Source organism: Pinus tabuliformis, chromosome 4_1, assembly GCF_031772625.1.
Source record: "Pinus tabuliformis cultivar Carrire ecotype Pingquan chromosome 4_1, CPIR1, whole genome shotgun sequence".
Taxonomy (NCBI): Eukaryota; Viridiplantae; Streptophyta; class Pinopsida; order Pinales; family Pinaceae; genus Pinus; species Pinus tabuliformis.
The window spans coordinates 434,868,098-434,884,129 of NC_142303.1; the positions used below are offsets into that span (position 1 = coordinate 434,868,098).

At 34.6% G+C, this 16,032-nt stretch overlaps 1 protein-coding gene across 1 annotated transcript; it reads left to right on the forward strand.

The window, feature by feature from the left end:
• The first annotated feature begins 5,806 nt into the window (after nt 1-5,806).
• Nucleotides 5,807-6,454, forward strand: LOC149176164 (ethylene-responsive transcription factor ERF039-like). Its single transcript, XM_089421362.1, has one exon. It carries the CDS (start codon nt 5,807-5,809, stop codon nt 6,452-6,454), a length of 648 nt encoding a protein of 215 aa, XP_089277488.1.
• The last annotated feature ends 9,578 nt before the right edge of the window (nt 6,455-16,032 follow it).

Genomic DNA, 16,032 nt, shown 5'->3' on the forward strand with positions numbered 1-16,032 from the left:
GCTCCAGCTTCTTCCTAGCATCCTTTGTCACATTCATGTAAAAGTTAGAACCAAAAATCCTCAAATGAGAGATATCAAGCCTCTTACCAGAATAAGCCTCCTCGGGTGTACTCATGCCAAGTATCCTGTGAGGACAACGATTCTGCACATATACTGCAGTATTGCATGCTTCCGCCCATAAGTGAAGGGGTAGGCCCTGATCGTGCAACATTGCCCGTGCAACATCCACAATCGTTCTGTTCTTCCACTCTGCAACCCCGTTCTGTTGTGGGTTATGGGGAGCTATGAGCTCTCTTCGAATCCCTTTTGCACTGCAAAAGTCCTTGAACTCGCGAGAGATGAATTCACCACCATTGTCGCTCCTAAGAGCCTTCACCTTCTTCCCCGACTCCTTCTCGACTAGTGCTTTGAACTCACAGAACTTTGAGTATGTCTCGCTCTTCTTCTGCATGAAGAAGATCCAACACTTTCGAGAGAAATCATCAACAAAGATCACATAATACCTGTGCTTTGCTGTCGAAGCTACTGAGAAAGGTCCACACACGTATGTGTGAATTCTCTCAAGGATCGTCGTGGCGTGACTATCCTTCTCGTGAAAGGTGGCTTTCACAAATTTTCCCAAAGTACACCCCTTGCATTGATCTCACTGCGCAAGAGTTCCTTTAGGAAGCCCAATAGTGATTTGCTGCAGTATCTTCAAGGCTCCATGGTGAAGGTGGCCCAATCTCCTGTGCCACAGCTCGCCATCATCCCGACTCACCAATCCTTATGCCTTGCATGCCATTGTTGCGTAGCCATCTACATGCAACTGATAAAGGTTCCTGACTCGAACCCCTATCTTCCGAGTTTCTCTAGTTGTCTTACTGCGCAGGAAAGCCTTTCCCTCGCTGAAAACAACATCATATCCCTTGTCTTCTAACATCGCCACAGATATAAGATTCTTCTTCAATCCTGGAACATGCATCACTTCCTTCAATACGAAGGGTTTACCACACTCCCTCTCAAAGGAAATGGTACCGATATCGGTTGCACTGTATCTACCATCATCGCCCATCTCGATGTGCACTCCAAGATCTTTCTCATCCAGATCAGAAAACAAATCTCGATCTCCTGTCATGTGAAAAGACGCACCACTGTCCAAGAACCATACCGATCCCATCACACTTGATACCAAGCATGCGATCAACAAAAAATCAAGCTCAAACTGCGAGGCTGAGGCCTCTCCTGCTAACGATCCAGCAGCTTGCTTATTTTTCTTCTTCTGCAGACAATTTGTGGCATAATGTCCGTGCTGCTGACAGTGAAAGCACTTCACCTTGGACATGTCCTGCTTCTTGCCTTTCGCACCGAAATGAGAAGCTTTCTTGTTCTTCCCCTTCTTTGCTCTGGCAGCCAAAGCACAATTTTCTTCATCAGTTGCCTTTGATGAATATCCGTCCCTGGTATTCCGCCTGATCTCCTCTTGCATAAGATTCGACCAAAGTCTCTCCCATCCTGGGAATTTCTCTCGACCATTGACAGAGTCCTGATAGGAATGCCAACTCTTCGAAAGACCAAGAAGAGCCAAGCTCACCAAGTCCTCATCATCGACAGTCACCCCCACACTTCTCAGCGCATCCCGGCATTGGGTGAACTTCGTGAGATACTTGGGTATACTGTCGCCTTTCTCGGACTTAATGTTTCTGAGTTTATCCTTGAGCACCAACTTCCTCTGGTCGCTCTTGCTTTGGAATAATTCTGTCAATGCTTTCCACATCAAGAATGGAGAAGCCTTTCCATGCAGGCTGGATACAATGTGATCCTTCACGCCCTCCAACAGAATCCTTCGACACTTTGCTATCTTCTTTTGCCAAGCCTCAACTTGAGTAGCATCAGTAGGATTTGGGACATCAGAATCTATGAACTCCTTCAGCCCATTGTCATCTAACACCGCCTCCATCCTGTCTTTCCATGCAATATAATTCGAGCTGCCCTCAAGGGCATACTCCAATCACAATCCGTTGAAAGACATTTCAACTTTGACACCAAGAAAACACTGCTGCAAATTCGAATTCCACCAGCTCAAAACTCAACTGCTTTTGATCTAAAATTCGTGAGAACAAAGTATTTCTCGTACAGAGATTGACTGTATGGGCATTCACCGGATATCCCACCTTCAAAAAGAAGGATGAATCCAGAGGCTACCTGGCCCGATTACAGACTCTGCCTGAAGAAATAAAATGTAAACACTTTCTGAATAATAGATCTAATGATCAACTCAGCTCTGATACCATGTAGAAATTTTGAATAATATGACACTTATTCACAGAGATTATCCTGATTATACACTATTGTGGAATACATGCATAATACATAACCTCCTATACATTGATCATCAATTTTGCAGAATTAAAAACAATGAAACATCAATCGCATGCACACATAAACACAGTATGTAACCCGGGGAAAGCATACAGCTAAAAATCCCACACTATCTGTATATTATAATGATTGAGAACATGTAACAATGCATAGTACAATACTCCTCGCAAGTACTCAGTACTATCTCCACCTGTTACACACAAACTAGCTCAGATCTAAATCCTCAAATCTACTCCATTGTTTGCCTGCCTCCACTGCGCAATCCTACATGAGAATAATGATGAATGGCTGAACAAAACTCGTATTTCCTTGGCTGAAACACGCAATCCTCATTGCCAATACTCAATCCCATTGATTGTGCAAGATCTCATGCACAACTATAGTCACAACTAATAGCAATCTCAACCTCTAACACCTGTCTCCATTGAACTGTCCACGCACTGAGTTAACTGATGTATTCTTTAGTTTCTTTATGAGTTAATAATTAGTGAATTAATTAATAATTAATTCACACAACTCATCACTAGTGTATTTGAAATTAAACTAAATACAACTAGTTCAACCAAGTCAAACTGAACACAACTCCATCAACTCCTCAATCAACTCCACGAAACTCAACCACATGAGTTCTAACTGAAGTCTTGCATGCAATAGCTCAACTGACCCATAGGAAAAGCGTATTTCCTTCTGACAGCTGCATGTGCCACATCTGTAGCTCAAACTGAAGTGCTCCAAGAGGATAAGATAATGTTTATAGTCCAAATATTATTATGAGCTAATAATATTTGACTGTTTCTATTTGTAACCTGGTAGTCTAAAAATAGACTCCGCCCATATGTCTAAAAATAGAAGTCCATCTATTTTTATCAACATGACCAATCATCCATAAACAGCATCCTGCAACTCATAGACCATGATCCATATATCTAAAAATAGACTTTGCGCCAAAATTAGCCTGCGGGCTCACTTAGTGAAGGCGACTCCTTTCCACTAAGCTCCATCATCTTGTTGCATTTTCAACAGGGTTTATATTATTAATCCCTTGGGTTTATATGATCAATCCGCTGGGTTTTTAATCCCTTGGGTTTATTATTCCCTTGGTTTTACAATACCCTTGGGTTTTAGAATTAATGCCTTGGGTTTATTATTTCCTTCGGTTTATAAAATCAATCACTTGGGTTTATTTGGTTCATATTCCTAGGGTTTAATATTATTCAAAGGGTTTATAATATTAATCTTAGGGTTTAACATAAATCGCTTGGGTTTACAATCATGGTGATCCATTGTCAACGATGGTCCAATGTCACAATGTCCCAATTATTGTCTCAATATGAAAATCAACCATGGTATAACATCAGTATGAAAAAAATGATGGTAAATCATGGTCAAGCATGTTTATTTTAGGGTTTATATTATGTATCTTAGGGTTTTTATACCTTGGGTTTATAATATTTATCCCTTGGGTTTAATATTATTCCTCTGACATTTACAACTATATCACGAGTGAAAACAATAGATGGTTTGCAAATTTCACCACTTTTTTTCTTTTCAACGTTATGCAAAAATGTAAGATAATGCGAGAAGGGACTGTTTAGAAAGCATGAATGGTTGTGATCATTATCTTGTTGATTTGAATCAGTGCATCTTTTGTCATCGATCTCGGTGTGTTTTGGAAGAGGCTAGCGTTTAATAACCGTGTTTTAGTAAAATATTTAAAGTTGAATTTCCTATCAACCAAATTTAAATTGTTGTTTGATTTTTATTAAATGTTTATTTCACAATTACTTCATTATTATTTATTAAATGATTATTAATATAATGGTTTTTATTATCTTTATTTAATTATTTATTTATTATTATTATTTTTACTATTTAATATAATAGTAATAATATAATATTAATTATTATTAATATAGTTCTTATATTTATATTAATATTATTGATAATAACATTAATTTTTAATATTATTGATAATTGATAAATATATTTGGAGTTGTCTATAGTGCGACTCTTTCGAGCTTCCGTTGCCGGAATCTGACAGAAAAAAATTTGTGGTGAAATGTTGATTTGTGTTATTTAAACTAGTTTTTTACTGTATATATGGATTCAGCACCCTGAAAACGCATCAGACTTGTGATTTCAAATTTGTGGTGAAATGTTGATTTGTGTTATTTAAACTAGTTTTTTACTGTATATATGGATTCAGCACCCTGAAAACCCCTTAGGGCAATTCCATTGTGCAGGGGTTACGCATCAGACTTGTGATTTCAAAGAATTCCTGCCGTATTTTAGAGAAATTAGGCCGGAAAAATCCACCAGAAAAACTTTAAAAAAATCACAGTAAAAACAACTCCAATATATTTAATATAGACTTATATCAACGACATTTATTAATATAATTGTGATAATCATACTTGTAACCATAACTTTAACTAAAATCTAATTTAAAAGAGCACCATGTCTCTTATAATTGTTATATAATTGTTACATTGAGACTTAATCTTGTACTTGGGCATTGCTTGTGAGAAATTTTTTTAAAACTCTTTAGAAATTCAATTCCCCCTGTTTGGTTAATATTCATCATTGTTGTTACTTCAAAATTCATAAAGTCATCTGATTTTATACCCTTTTTCTTAACTTTTGATGTTTTTCTCAATGAATATAATAAACATAAATGGAATTGCTACACATTTCATTATATATATATATATAAGGAATTGCTTTTACTTGTTAAAGATTGAAAAAAATTATATAGTTTTTTTAGTGAGATTTTTGGGAAGCTTTTCCAGCAAGTTTTTTAGTATTTTTTTTAAATTAAGATGAATTTATTAAGATTACAAATTTGATAGATAATCCTTTCACAATCAGTGCCTTGAAAAATTTTCAAAATGTTAAATCCATAAATATATTAAAAAAAAAATCAGTTTAAATCAAGATTCTAAAGACAAGTCCAAATCCCATCCTCAGCGTTTGGGAAAACGCAAGAGGTTCGAGAATCCAGACGATGATTTAGGCTTTGACTACTCCGGTACGGAATTTGACATTAAAAACTTGTGATAAACGAATATTTTATCTTGCAAATATCTACAATCTTACCTTGCCGCATGCAGCCGGCTACCAATTAGAGTGCACAGTAATGATCCCTTGACATTCTTCTTAAAACGCGTGACAACGACATGATCAAAATATTTTCATCCATTGCCCAATGCTGACGGTCGCTGTCTGCTGAGAATCGATGGTCTTCCTCTGAATATCGAATTCCATCCCGTGTCACGTCAAATCTTCCGTTGAGTAGAGAGATACACGCGGTTACTGCATTTCACTCTCTGGCCTTCGCTGCTATATATATAGTCACTTCCATATCTCAATTCCATTTATTTGTATTTGAACTCACTAACTCTCGGCGAGCTCCAGCTACGGCAGAGCTTCTTCTGGTTCACCAAATATGGAAAAACACTCCCCGCAGGAGCATGACCAAGCCCATGTTATACAAGACAAAGAACGCGGGCAAAATTTGCAGCAATTTAAGGGAGTCCAATTGCGAAAATGGGGGAGTTGGGTATCAGAAATTCGAATGCCCAAATCTCGAGAGAAGTTATGGCTCGGCTCATACCCCACTGCCGAGCAGGCCGCCCGCGCCTACGACGCCGCAGTGTATTCTGCTAGAGGCCCCAACTCCAAATTCAATTTCCCCAATTCTGTGCCCGACATTCCCTCTGCGTCTTCTCTTTCCCGACAGCAGATTCAGGCTGCCGCCGCCAAAAATGCAATGCATCAACTCCCTCTGAGACCACCCCCTTCGAATAATATCGATAATACGGCGATGGAGGAGACCAAATCGACGTCAATGTCGGCTGCGGTTTCAGAAACGGAGGTGTCGAGTGACAGTCATCAAATATTGGAGGAACATAATAAGTTCGATTTCTGGGAACGTTTGTTCGAGGAATCCGATGGCATCGATGGCGGCCTCGGCTTGAATTTGGAGAGAATGCCATCAATCGACGATGCATGGGCTTTGGATGTTAATCCCACTACTTGGCAGGAGGAGCAGACGGACAACATCATCGACACCCCCGATTTGTGGAACTTTTGAATACTTGTTTGTAATAATGTGGAGAGATATCCAAGTCCTGAATGTGACAATTCGATACTGTCGAGCGGCAGCATTTCAAGGAAAAATATTTTAAAAGAGTGTAGTTTAAAAAAATTAGGAAAATAATGAAATTTTTGAAAATTTCAGTTGGAACTTTAAATTTCAAGACTTTAAGTGTTGTAAGGATTTTTAATAGTGTTGAATCTATTTTAACTATAAAAAAAATTATTTTAATTTTTTAATTTTTATTATCAAAAAAATTATTCAAATACTTTTTTTAACACGATAAAAATTATATATTTATGATATATATTTGAAAACTATTAAGCATACATAACTAAGATATAATGCCAGATGCATAGACTGTTCAGTGGATCATACCACATCTTGGAAGATGACAAAAAAATAGAAGTATGTCCAGAATACATACGCGGAAACTGAGAGGAGATCTGTAGATATAGAATTCGAAGAGATTTACAAAACTGCAACTTATGACTGCAACTGAGGATGTGTATACCTTCACTGATAGATCTGCCATGTGTGGATGTGAAAAATAAAAATATATATCAGAATTAATTACCATTCTCTAAACCTATATACCCTGAAAACAAAAATCCTGGATCTCGGAGATGTTGCTGTCCGCTTCGATCTGCATTCTCCATATACCTTGTGGCGAAGTTAGACCTTCCCGGATATTTCAAGGGCGTTGTAAAGGGATATTATAGATGCAGCTACAAAAGAGCATGTTTCCACTTTTGTGCTGAAGATCTTGTCATTTCTCCATTTCCATATACCCCATATGGCGAAAATGGGGATGGCTCTGCATTCTTTCTTCATGGAGCTCCATCTTTTGAATGCTTCAGGGATGGATGGGAAAGAACAAAAGGTGAATCCATAGTGAGCAACAAGATTCTCCCAGATGGGTTGCACCTTTTGGCAATTGAGGAAAAGATGAAAATTATCTTCAGAATTTTCTCTGCAAAGTAGATAGATGGCGGATAGATGGCTGGCCCATGCCAATCGCATTTCTGTAAATTTTCCCACGTGAGGTTCCTATTGTGAAATACCAACCAAGCAAAGATGATGGTCTTGGAGGGGCAACCTGTTTTCCAAAATGCAGGAGGAAATATATCTCCGGAGAAGTCGACCTCAAAAAACAGACGCTGCATATAAATTCGTTTTACCTTCACAGTCGTGGAACCATCCATACCTTTCCAAATAAGAAAGTCTCTGTCAGCAGAATGGAAAATCCCATGGCCGCCCAACGACGATAAGATTGTTTCGCATTGAACCTTCATTTCTTCGCTGAGTTGCAATTCATTTGAATTTTTCCATGTGGGAATTGCTCCTTCCCAATTCCGAATAGCGCTGGCCCAAAAGAAAATCCCCCTGTTATGGAGTGCTCTCAGCAACCGAGGGGATACTTGAATTTTCCCAGCCCCTCCAAAGAATTCGTCCCTTCCAATCAAAATCTGAGTGCCTGTCTGAAATTTCCAAATAAGATTCTGTCTGAAATAGGTTTCAATTTCCTAAAACCTCTCCAGATAGCCGATCCAAAAGGGGTCCCTATGGTTTTCCCTGATCCAGCTGATCTAATATGACATATCTCTGTTATACATGTATTTTGGGCGAACTGCCGAACTCCACAATGAATCGCCCATAATAGCCTTCCACATAGATTTGCACAAAAGAGCTTTTCTGAAATGTGCCATCTCTAATATGCCCCATCCTCCCATCTGTTTTGGGCGCGCAATCATAGATGATTTGGTAAGATGGAATTTAAATTGATCTTTATCGCATCCCCAAATACAACTGGCAACACTGTTCAAATTTCTAATGATGGCGGATTGGATATAGTACAGGTGCGCCCAGTAGACCATCATTTGGACAAGAACAGCGTGTGTCAATATCATTCGACCTCCTTTGGATAAACACAAATTCTCCCATGCAACAATCTTCCTGTAAAATCTACCTGCAACCCAAGACCAATCCACCACCCGATAACCTGATGTTTTCAGTTTAAATCCCAAGTACTTGAGCCCTTCTCGGAGAGGAATAGCTTCATTTTGACTTTTTAAAATTTATTAAATTTATTTTACCAGCAACCAATCTGGATCAATCTGGATCAAGTGAATGTGTAGCACCATTAGAGAACGACAACGCCTTTTAAAATTCCTGCACAAGTCGTCGAAATCGGCTGGGAATAGGGATTACGGCTGAATCACGTGACTTGGATGGTCTTAAGAATTAAGATTCCGAGGCCTTTTATGTAAAGAAATATGTTAAAGTTTTAATATTTAATGGCCATATGGTATAATTAATAATATGGTGTGGTTTTTTTTAATAATAATATATGATAGTGTACTTTTTCACATAATTTGTTGAGTCTTACAATACACGGTCATGAGTGTATTTATTGTTAATTTGATAATAGAATTATAATATATATATTTTTAGTTTTAAAATATACCATATGAAATTTAAAATTAATTAATTTAATATTTATTTATTTATATTTTTTGTGATTAGTGTAATTGGTTGGTTCTCGTATTTACATCACATGGGGTTGATCTCGATGGTTGCCACTATAATCTCTAGGTGTAGTATAATCTCTAAGTACAACTGCACCGCCCCTAAGCACAACGCACCAATAAGAGAAGATTTGAACCTTTGTGGCACGAACACCTTAGTAGTACATTCATTAACCAACAAACAACATCCTTAAAGACTAATTTTATATATATATATATATATATATATATATATAAAACATAACAATGTATCAATAATCCTTAAATCAATATAATAACTGAAAATAAATTAACATGGTAAATTCAATCAAAAATTCTAAAATTAAATTTGTAATTAAGTGATAATAACAATATAAATGATAAAAGCATTCCTCAACACAAATTAATTAGATAATAAACAAATATAAGAATATTTCTATTCCTAAATGATTAGTTACAACTTTACGATTGGTAACAACTTTACTTAAAAAGTAATGCTAATAATACCTTAAGGTTGTGTTAAAGTTCAATAAATATACAAATTATAACTACATGTTAATCTTTGTTATCAGTATTAACCTTTCAAGTATCCTTTAAAACATAACTTTCTTGTCTTTTCATCGTGTAAAAGTTTACCAACATGATATTTCAATTCAAATATAATAATTCTGCGCATGAACATCCAATATTAACGTTTCAACTACTCTTTAAAACATTTAAATTTCCTGGTCTTTTCAACGTATAAAAAGTTGACCAACATCATGATCTTTCTTTAAATATAATGATTTTGCTCAATGAGCATTTAAGAGTGTAGCTATATAAAACCATATGTATGTAAGTAGCTTTTTCATGTTTGGAAATGAAGCATATTCATGATGAGAAAACGAAATTCTTACCAAGTGCATTTTTATTGATTACCTAGATGACAAAATAGTATTCATTCATCGTATGTAATGTATCAACAAAATTCATTGTTATAGGAGATATTATCTAGATGGATATCTATCGTAATTTGTGAGCTTGATTTAACGTCCATGCCATACTTGAATTCTAAGAAATATGTATCAACAAAATTCATTGTTATAGGAGAATCGAGATATTATCTATTATGGATATTTATCGTAATTTTTGAGTTTGATTTAGCGTCTATGCCATACTTGAATTCTAAGAAATGTTTTACGAATGTGCCGTCTCCTTTTAATCCTCTTATAATTTTGAGAATGAAAATAATGTTTAACCTACTTAAGTGTGTTCTCATGATTTCAATGACCCTAAACCTACATTAACTCCACCAATGCTCCACAAATTCCTTGATGGCTATATAAGAAGGGAAGTAGTCATTGATCTAGTTGATCATCATTCTAATCAATGTTGAACAAACTATGAGTTTTGCTAAGTCTCTTTTCTTATACCTCAATTTCTAGAGACTTCGCATCTGGAAATATTTAAAGAAGCTTCTATCCATCTAGAATGGGATACCATCATAAATGGAGAATTTTGTCGATTGATGATGAATGATATTTGAGATCCAATAGTTCTCCTAAAATGAAGAACTTTTCAAACACAAATGGGTTTACATGAATAAATATGTTGCAATAGTATTGTTGGTAGATGGAAGCCTGATTAGTTTCCAAATGTAATTTCACAAGTAGAACACAATGAGTAGAAAAAAATATGTACCCTAGTTGCCAAAATAAATTCCATCCACCTTGTCCTTGCCCTTGTTTCCTAATATATATGGAAATTCATCTAATGGATTTCAAATACACGTAAGAAATTTCTATATAATAAACATGCAGTTTGTTTAGAGTGATATCCCTCAATGGCCTCAAGCAAGCACCTCAATATTCGTATAAAAAAGTGGGTTTATTCCTTCTTGATTCTAACTTTTCTATATGTCATTTTAACCCTAACATTACCATATATACACATATTGTATGTTAATGATATTATACTCATATTCTATTGTTCACACCAAACTTCTAAACCATGTGAAATCCAATATTAGAATACTTTTGACATCATAGACTTAAGTTATTTGCATTATTTTCTTATCGTCCAACTTTTGAAAACTCCAGAAGGTATTTCTCTTTCCCAACCTAAGTATGCATGCTATTTATTAGTCATTTATTTCATATAGACAATTTTAAACTAACCATATCTCCCTTCTAGTATGGACCTATTTTTTCAATGACCTACAACTCACTTGTTTCCCTTTCCCAACCAAAACATGAATGTGACATTCATCATTGATTTCACATGGTTGATTATAGATCAACCACATCTCATTTCAAGTGTGGATTTAAAACAAATTCCTCTTGATCCTCACCCACAATGGACACTTTATTCATATAGGAAGTTGGTGTCATCTTGTATCTAGCTCTTACTTGAGATTTCTGTTATTGTTGGTCCTATTGCCTAGTATGTATAATATTCTCAGAAAAACCGTTGGAAAAACCAAAAAGGATATTTTGGTATATCTAGGGTATAGTTTAATTTGGTATTTATTATAGTACATGAATATCTCATATGTTTAATTTTTGTATAGATTCAAATTGGGCTTATGCACCCAATGATCAGATGCTTATTGTAAGGTATATTTTGAACGTTGGTTCTAAAGCTATCACTTAGATTTTCAATAAACAAAATTCTCTATCTTTATTTATTAAAATTAGGATATCAAGCAACAATTTGTGAAATTTTAGATGTTATTTCACTTATACCAGCCTAACTCCATCTAACTATGGATCTATCATGCACTGATAGCGATCAAATCCCTCTAGGTTCAAACCTTCTCTTTGGAGTGTAGAATTTGAGGAAATGTTTACACCTTGAGGGATTTGATCCTTCCGGGCACATGATATATCTAGAGTTATATGGATCTAGGTTGGTTCCAATTGAGGGTAGCAATGCCACATTTTTAGATTATCATTATTATATATATGTTTGAGATAAACTTCATACTTTGGAATTTACATGATGTCTTCTTTGCTTGACATGGCCATATCATTCTTTTTTTTTTTATTTAGTCCGTGTTTCTTGCCTTGAATGGTTTATATGTGTATGTTTGGATGCTTTGAGTGGTTTGTGTATTTATGTGTTTGGATTTGGATGGTAATGTTTGAGACTGCTAAAGTTGTTATATTTTATTTCTATATGTGTATGTAATTGTATGTTAGTAATTAGTTGGTGATGAAGAAGGGGATAATCTTGGGTATTCTCTTGGCATACTCTAGTGGGGAGATGGATTAGCTCCTCTCAATGCTCTCAGTGGAAATGGTAATTAAGCTTACCAGTCCCCTGGTTGGATGGTAGTGTTGCCAGAGTAGAGCCTTTAACTCTGGAAACTTTTTTGTGTGATGTGGTCTTCTTTCAACTAAAAGTGGCCCCCATCTTAACAAAAGACAACCCTATGTTCAACCTTGTTAAGGCATTGCCTTCCAGCTGTAAGGATAGTAGTTTGAGGAGGAGTGTGGTGCTTGGGGGGAGTCATTTACGTGGTTTGGTGTGGAAGGCCATGCTAGTAGTCGTTCACAGTGAAAGAAGGTCATTCCAAATGTTGTGGCAAAGAGGACGACCTAGGCAAGGTGGAGGAAACTAAGGAATAGAAGAGCACGAGGAGGAAGGATAATTGGTTCCTCCTATCAAGAATTCACTTGGATGAGTGGTTTTATCTGCCCCTTTGACTCCATTGAAGCTCAAATCCACTTACTTTAGTGCTTCGTAGGTCAGTTATCACAATCTCAGACTGAGGACCATGCTGATTTGGTTAGTTTCTTGGCTGACATCCTCCAGAATCAATGTCGTATCTTGGATCGACATGCCACTCTAAGAAGGAATTAGAGGTGTCTCAAGGACTGCATGGATATTTTTTAGACTCGCATGGCTCACGTGGAATCTCACATCCACGAAGCCTTTCACCACCCTGAAAATGTTTCCGAAGCTACAAAGGTCAATCATGCTCCTTCTCGAATGCACAAATGATTATTAGTTGTATATTATTTTTGGGTAAATTTTATTCATGTTGGGCTATGGATCTGATGAGGTCCTATTTTTTCAACTTTCTTTCCCTTTTTTTTTTTCTCTTTGTACCTAAATTCCAACCAATCTGGTTGGATTGAGGCCATTTTTGCATTCTATTAGAACTCCTCACGATGTAATTTTCTCATGATATAATAGAAAAATGTTGACTTACAAAAAAAAAAAATTAATCAAGATGCATTCATTCTTATAGGATTTCACCTTGTGAATTTACAATATTATATTTAAAAAAGATTAATTTATTTCATATATTGTAAGGTAGGTCATGTATAAAAATGTAAAATTTTCAAATTTATGTCAAATATCAACATGATATTTACTAAAATTGAACAATATTCAAGATTGAAATTATGGGTGTGCAATTACTTTAGTTATTTAACTACCTCTTTGATTCAATCTTTGCAGAGTATATCACTATATTTCAGTTCGGATAGAAATTGAAATTTTCACTATGTTCTTGTTGTAATTGTATTTTTTTCTAAATTTAAATGCATAATTGGAATTAATTTTTTTTTTTTTTTTTATAAACTTCATCTAGTGACACATGTCCAGGGGGATTAAATTTTTGATCACTTGGATTCACAAGAGCTTGCCAACATGCTTTTTTCCAATTGTGCTACCACCCACAAACATAATTGGAATCAATTATGTCATGTATAATACTATAAAATTTTCAAATTTATGTCAAATATCCTCATGATATTTACTAAAATTGTACAATACTTGAAATTGAAATTATGAAAGTGCAATTGCATTAATTATTTAACTACTTCTTTCATTCTCTTTCACTCGGTCTTTGTAGAGTATATTCACTATATTTAAGCTGGGATATAAAGTAAAAAGTTCAGTATATTTATGTTGTACCTCTCTTTATTTAAATTAAAATGCATAATTAGAATCAATGCCTTGAAAATCCCATTGGGTACCTATATTGTATATAGCTTAATCTTTTATGAATTTCTAAGCATACAAAATAGTAAGTCAAATTGAAATTCCATGAGACATTGATTTGGTAGCTTACTAACACATTACTTAATTTCTTTATAGCCCCCTTTTATCTCACACTACTAACATTGGCTTTCAATTTCTTTATGAGAAGAATCCTTAAAATAATGCCCCACTCCATATGAAAAAAAATATAAAATTCATTCCAAACCAAATTATTTTTAATTTTTGGCTTCTTAATGTGACTTTATGAGCTTCAGAAAAATGGTTGCATATTTATTCTAATTTTTGGAGATGTGTTAAAATTTAATTAAAGAAATTTTTATTGTATTGTGATTTTTTATTATTATTTAAAATGTAATTTTTAAATGTATAAATGAATTTAGCATCTTGAAAAAAAATTAGGTAGTTTCATTATGGAGATATCACAATTCAAATTTAAAATCATAATTTAAATTTATGGGAGAGAACAAGTTGTTAAATCTCCATAGCTAAAGCCTCATCAACACCTTTACAATGTATAACTCGGTCATATCAATCACTTGCACATGACCACAAACATGTTTGTTTGGCCTATAAATCCCATTCTACCTTATTGAGGATTTTAATAGTTTAAAATATTGTTCTATGGTTAATTATATTTAGTATCCTTATATATTTACAATTTTGTTTTTTATTAGAGATGACATCTTTTTATTAATTAAATATTAATTTTTTTTTAAATTTTTATTTTAAAAAGACACGTGTCAACTCTATGTTGAACACGAACATACTTACACATCGCCCTCATACAAGGTTGTAGAATTTTCCTCTCAGTGCAACAAATCCTTTAGAGTTTGAATTATGAATCAACATCCACTGAGTCTCTAGTGTGACAATTGGAGTGTTATTGAACTCACAAAGGATCTAGTTGAACATTAGTACATCAAACATGTTGAATTACACAATCACTTCATTTAGAATATTCTTTAAAAATGCACCCTTTAATTCATTTATTTCCATATGGATGATCAAGTACTTACTAAAATTTTCATGATACCCCTCATGGAGGCCAATTTCTTAAAGCTTTATGTGATGTGAGGAGTTAATGAAATTTTCATTAAGGGGTTATAATGCCTCTTTCCTTCTCCTTTGTATGTCCTTGAATTCATTCCCAAGTTGTTCTTAAGGGGTGATGGTAAGATATTTTGACATGAGGTGTTTCTTAAGCTTCAAATTGGTTTAATCTCTCTTTAGGATAAAGTGTGCTTTTAATAAGCTTTTATACTTCATTAGTCCAATGGTTATAATTATGCTCTACACATGAGTGATGTGACAATTTAAACATCTTTTATAGTTAATGACACTTGACATATGGATTAGCAATGGTTAATGACACTTGATATATGGATTAGCAAGTGATTGGTTCATGATATTTTTGTAATAATCACGGAGAGTCAAGAGTCATTTCTCAATGATGTAATTGAGAGATGTTCTTGTAAATTACCTTTACACATTAATCAATTTCTTAAATTTCTTTCTTTATTTATATCATTGATAATTTTAACTACATGAAAAATCATGTCCTAATTATCAATTGGTGTATACTAAGTTTTTGTCTTAAAATATCTACCTTATGTCACAATATACTTTATATTTTGGATAAGGTCATTTTAGGTATGTTAATTTTTTGTCTTTAAATATATGCTTTGAAAATATACTTTATATTTTGAACAAGGATAACCATTTGAGGAAGAGTAATGCACTACTTAGCTTTCCCAATTAAACTAGAAGAAATATTGACTAGTAAGAAAAGATAGTTATTGACCTAAATAGGTGGTTGTCACTTTTTCTCGTATGGAACTTGTTGTTCTTGTTTAATAAGATCTTCCAATACAAATCATCTAAACCTTTGTCATACCATTGAATATGAGAAACTAATTCAAATACATATTTAGCATTGGAAAAAAAAATCAACTCATCATCTAATTCCAATTCCTCTCAAAGCATATAAATTAGCATTAACCATTTAGTAATTCAATTTTGATTTGAATTTTACATATATATCATCTCACTATCTAAACATTCCAAACATAAAATTTC

What these genes read in the sequence shown, in the direction of transcription:
- LOC149176164 (XM_089421362.1), top strand. Translation starts at nt 5,807, where the DNA reads ATGGAAAAACACTCCCCGCAGGAGCATGACCAAGCCCATGTTATACAA.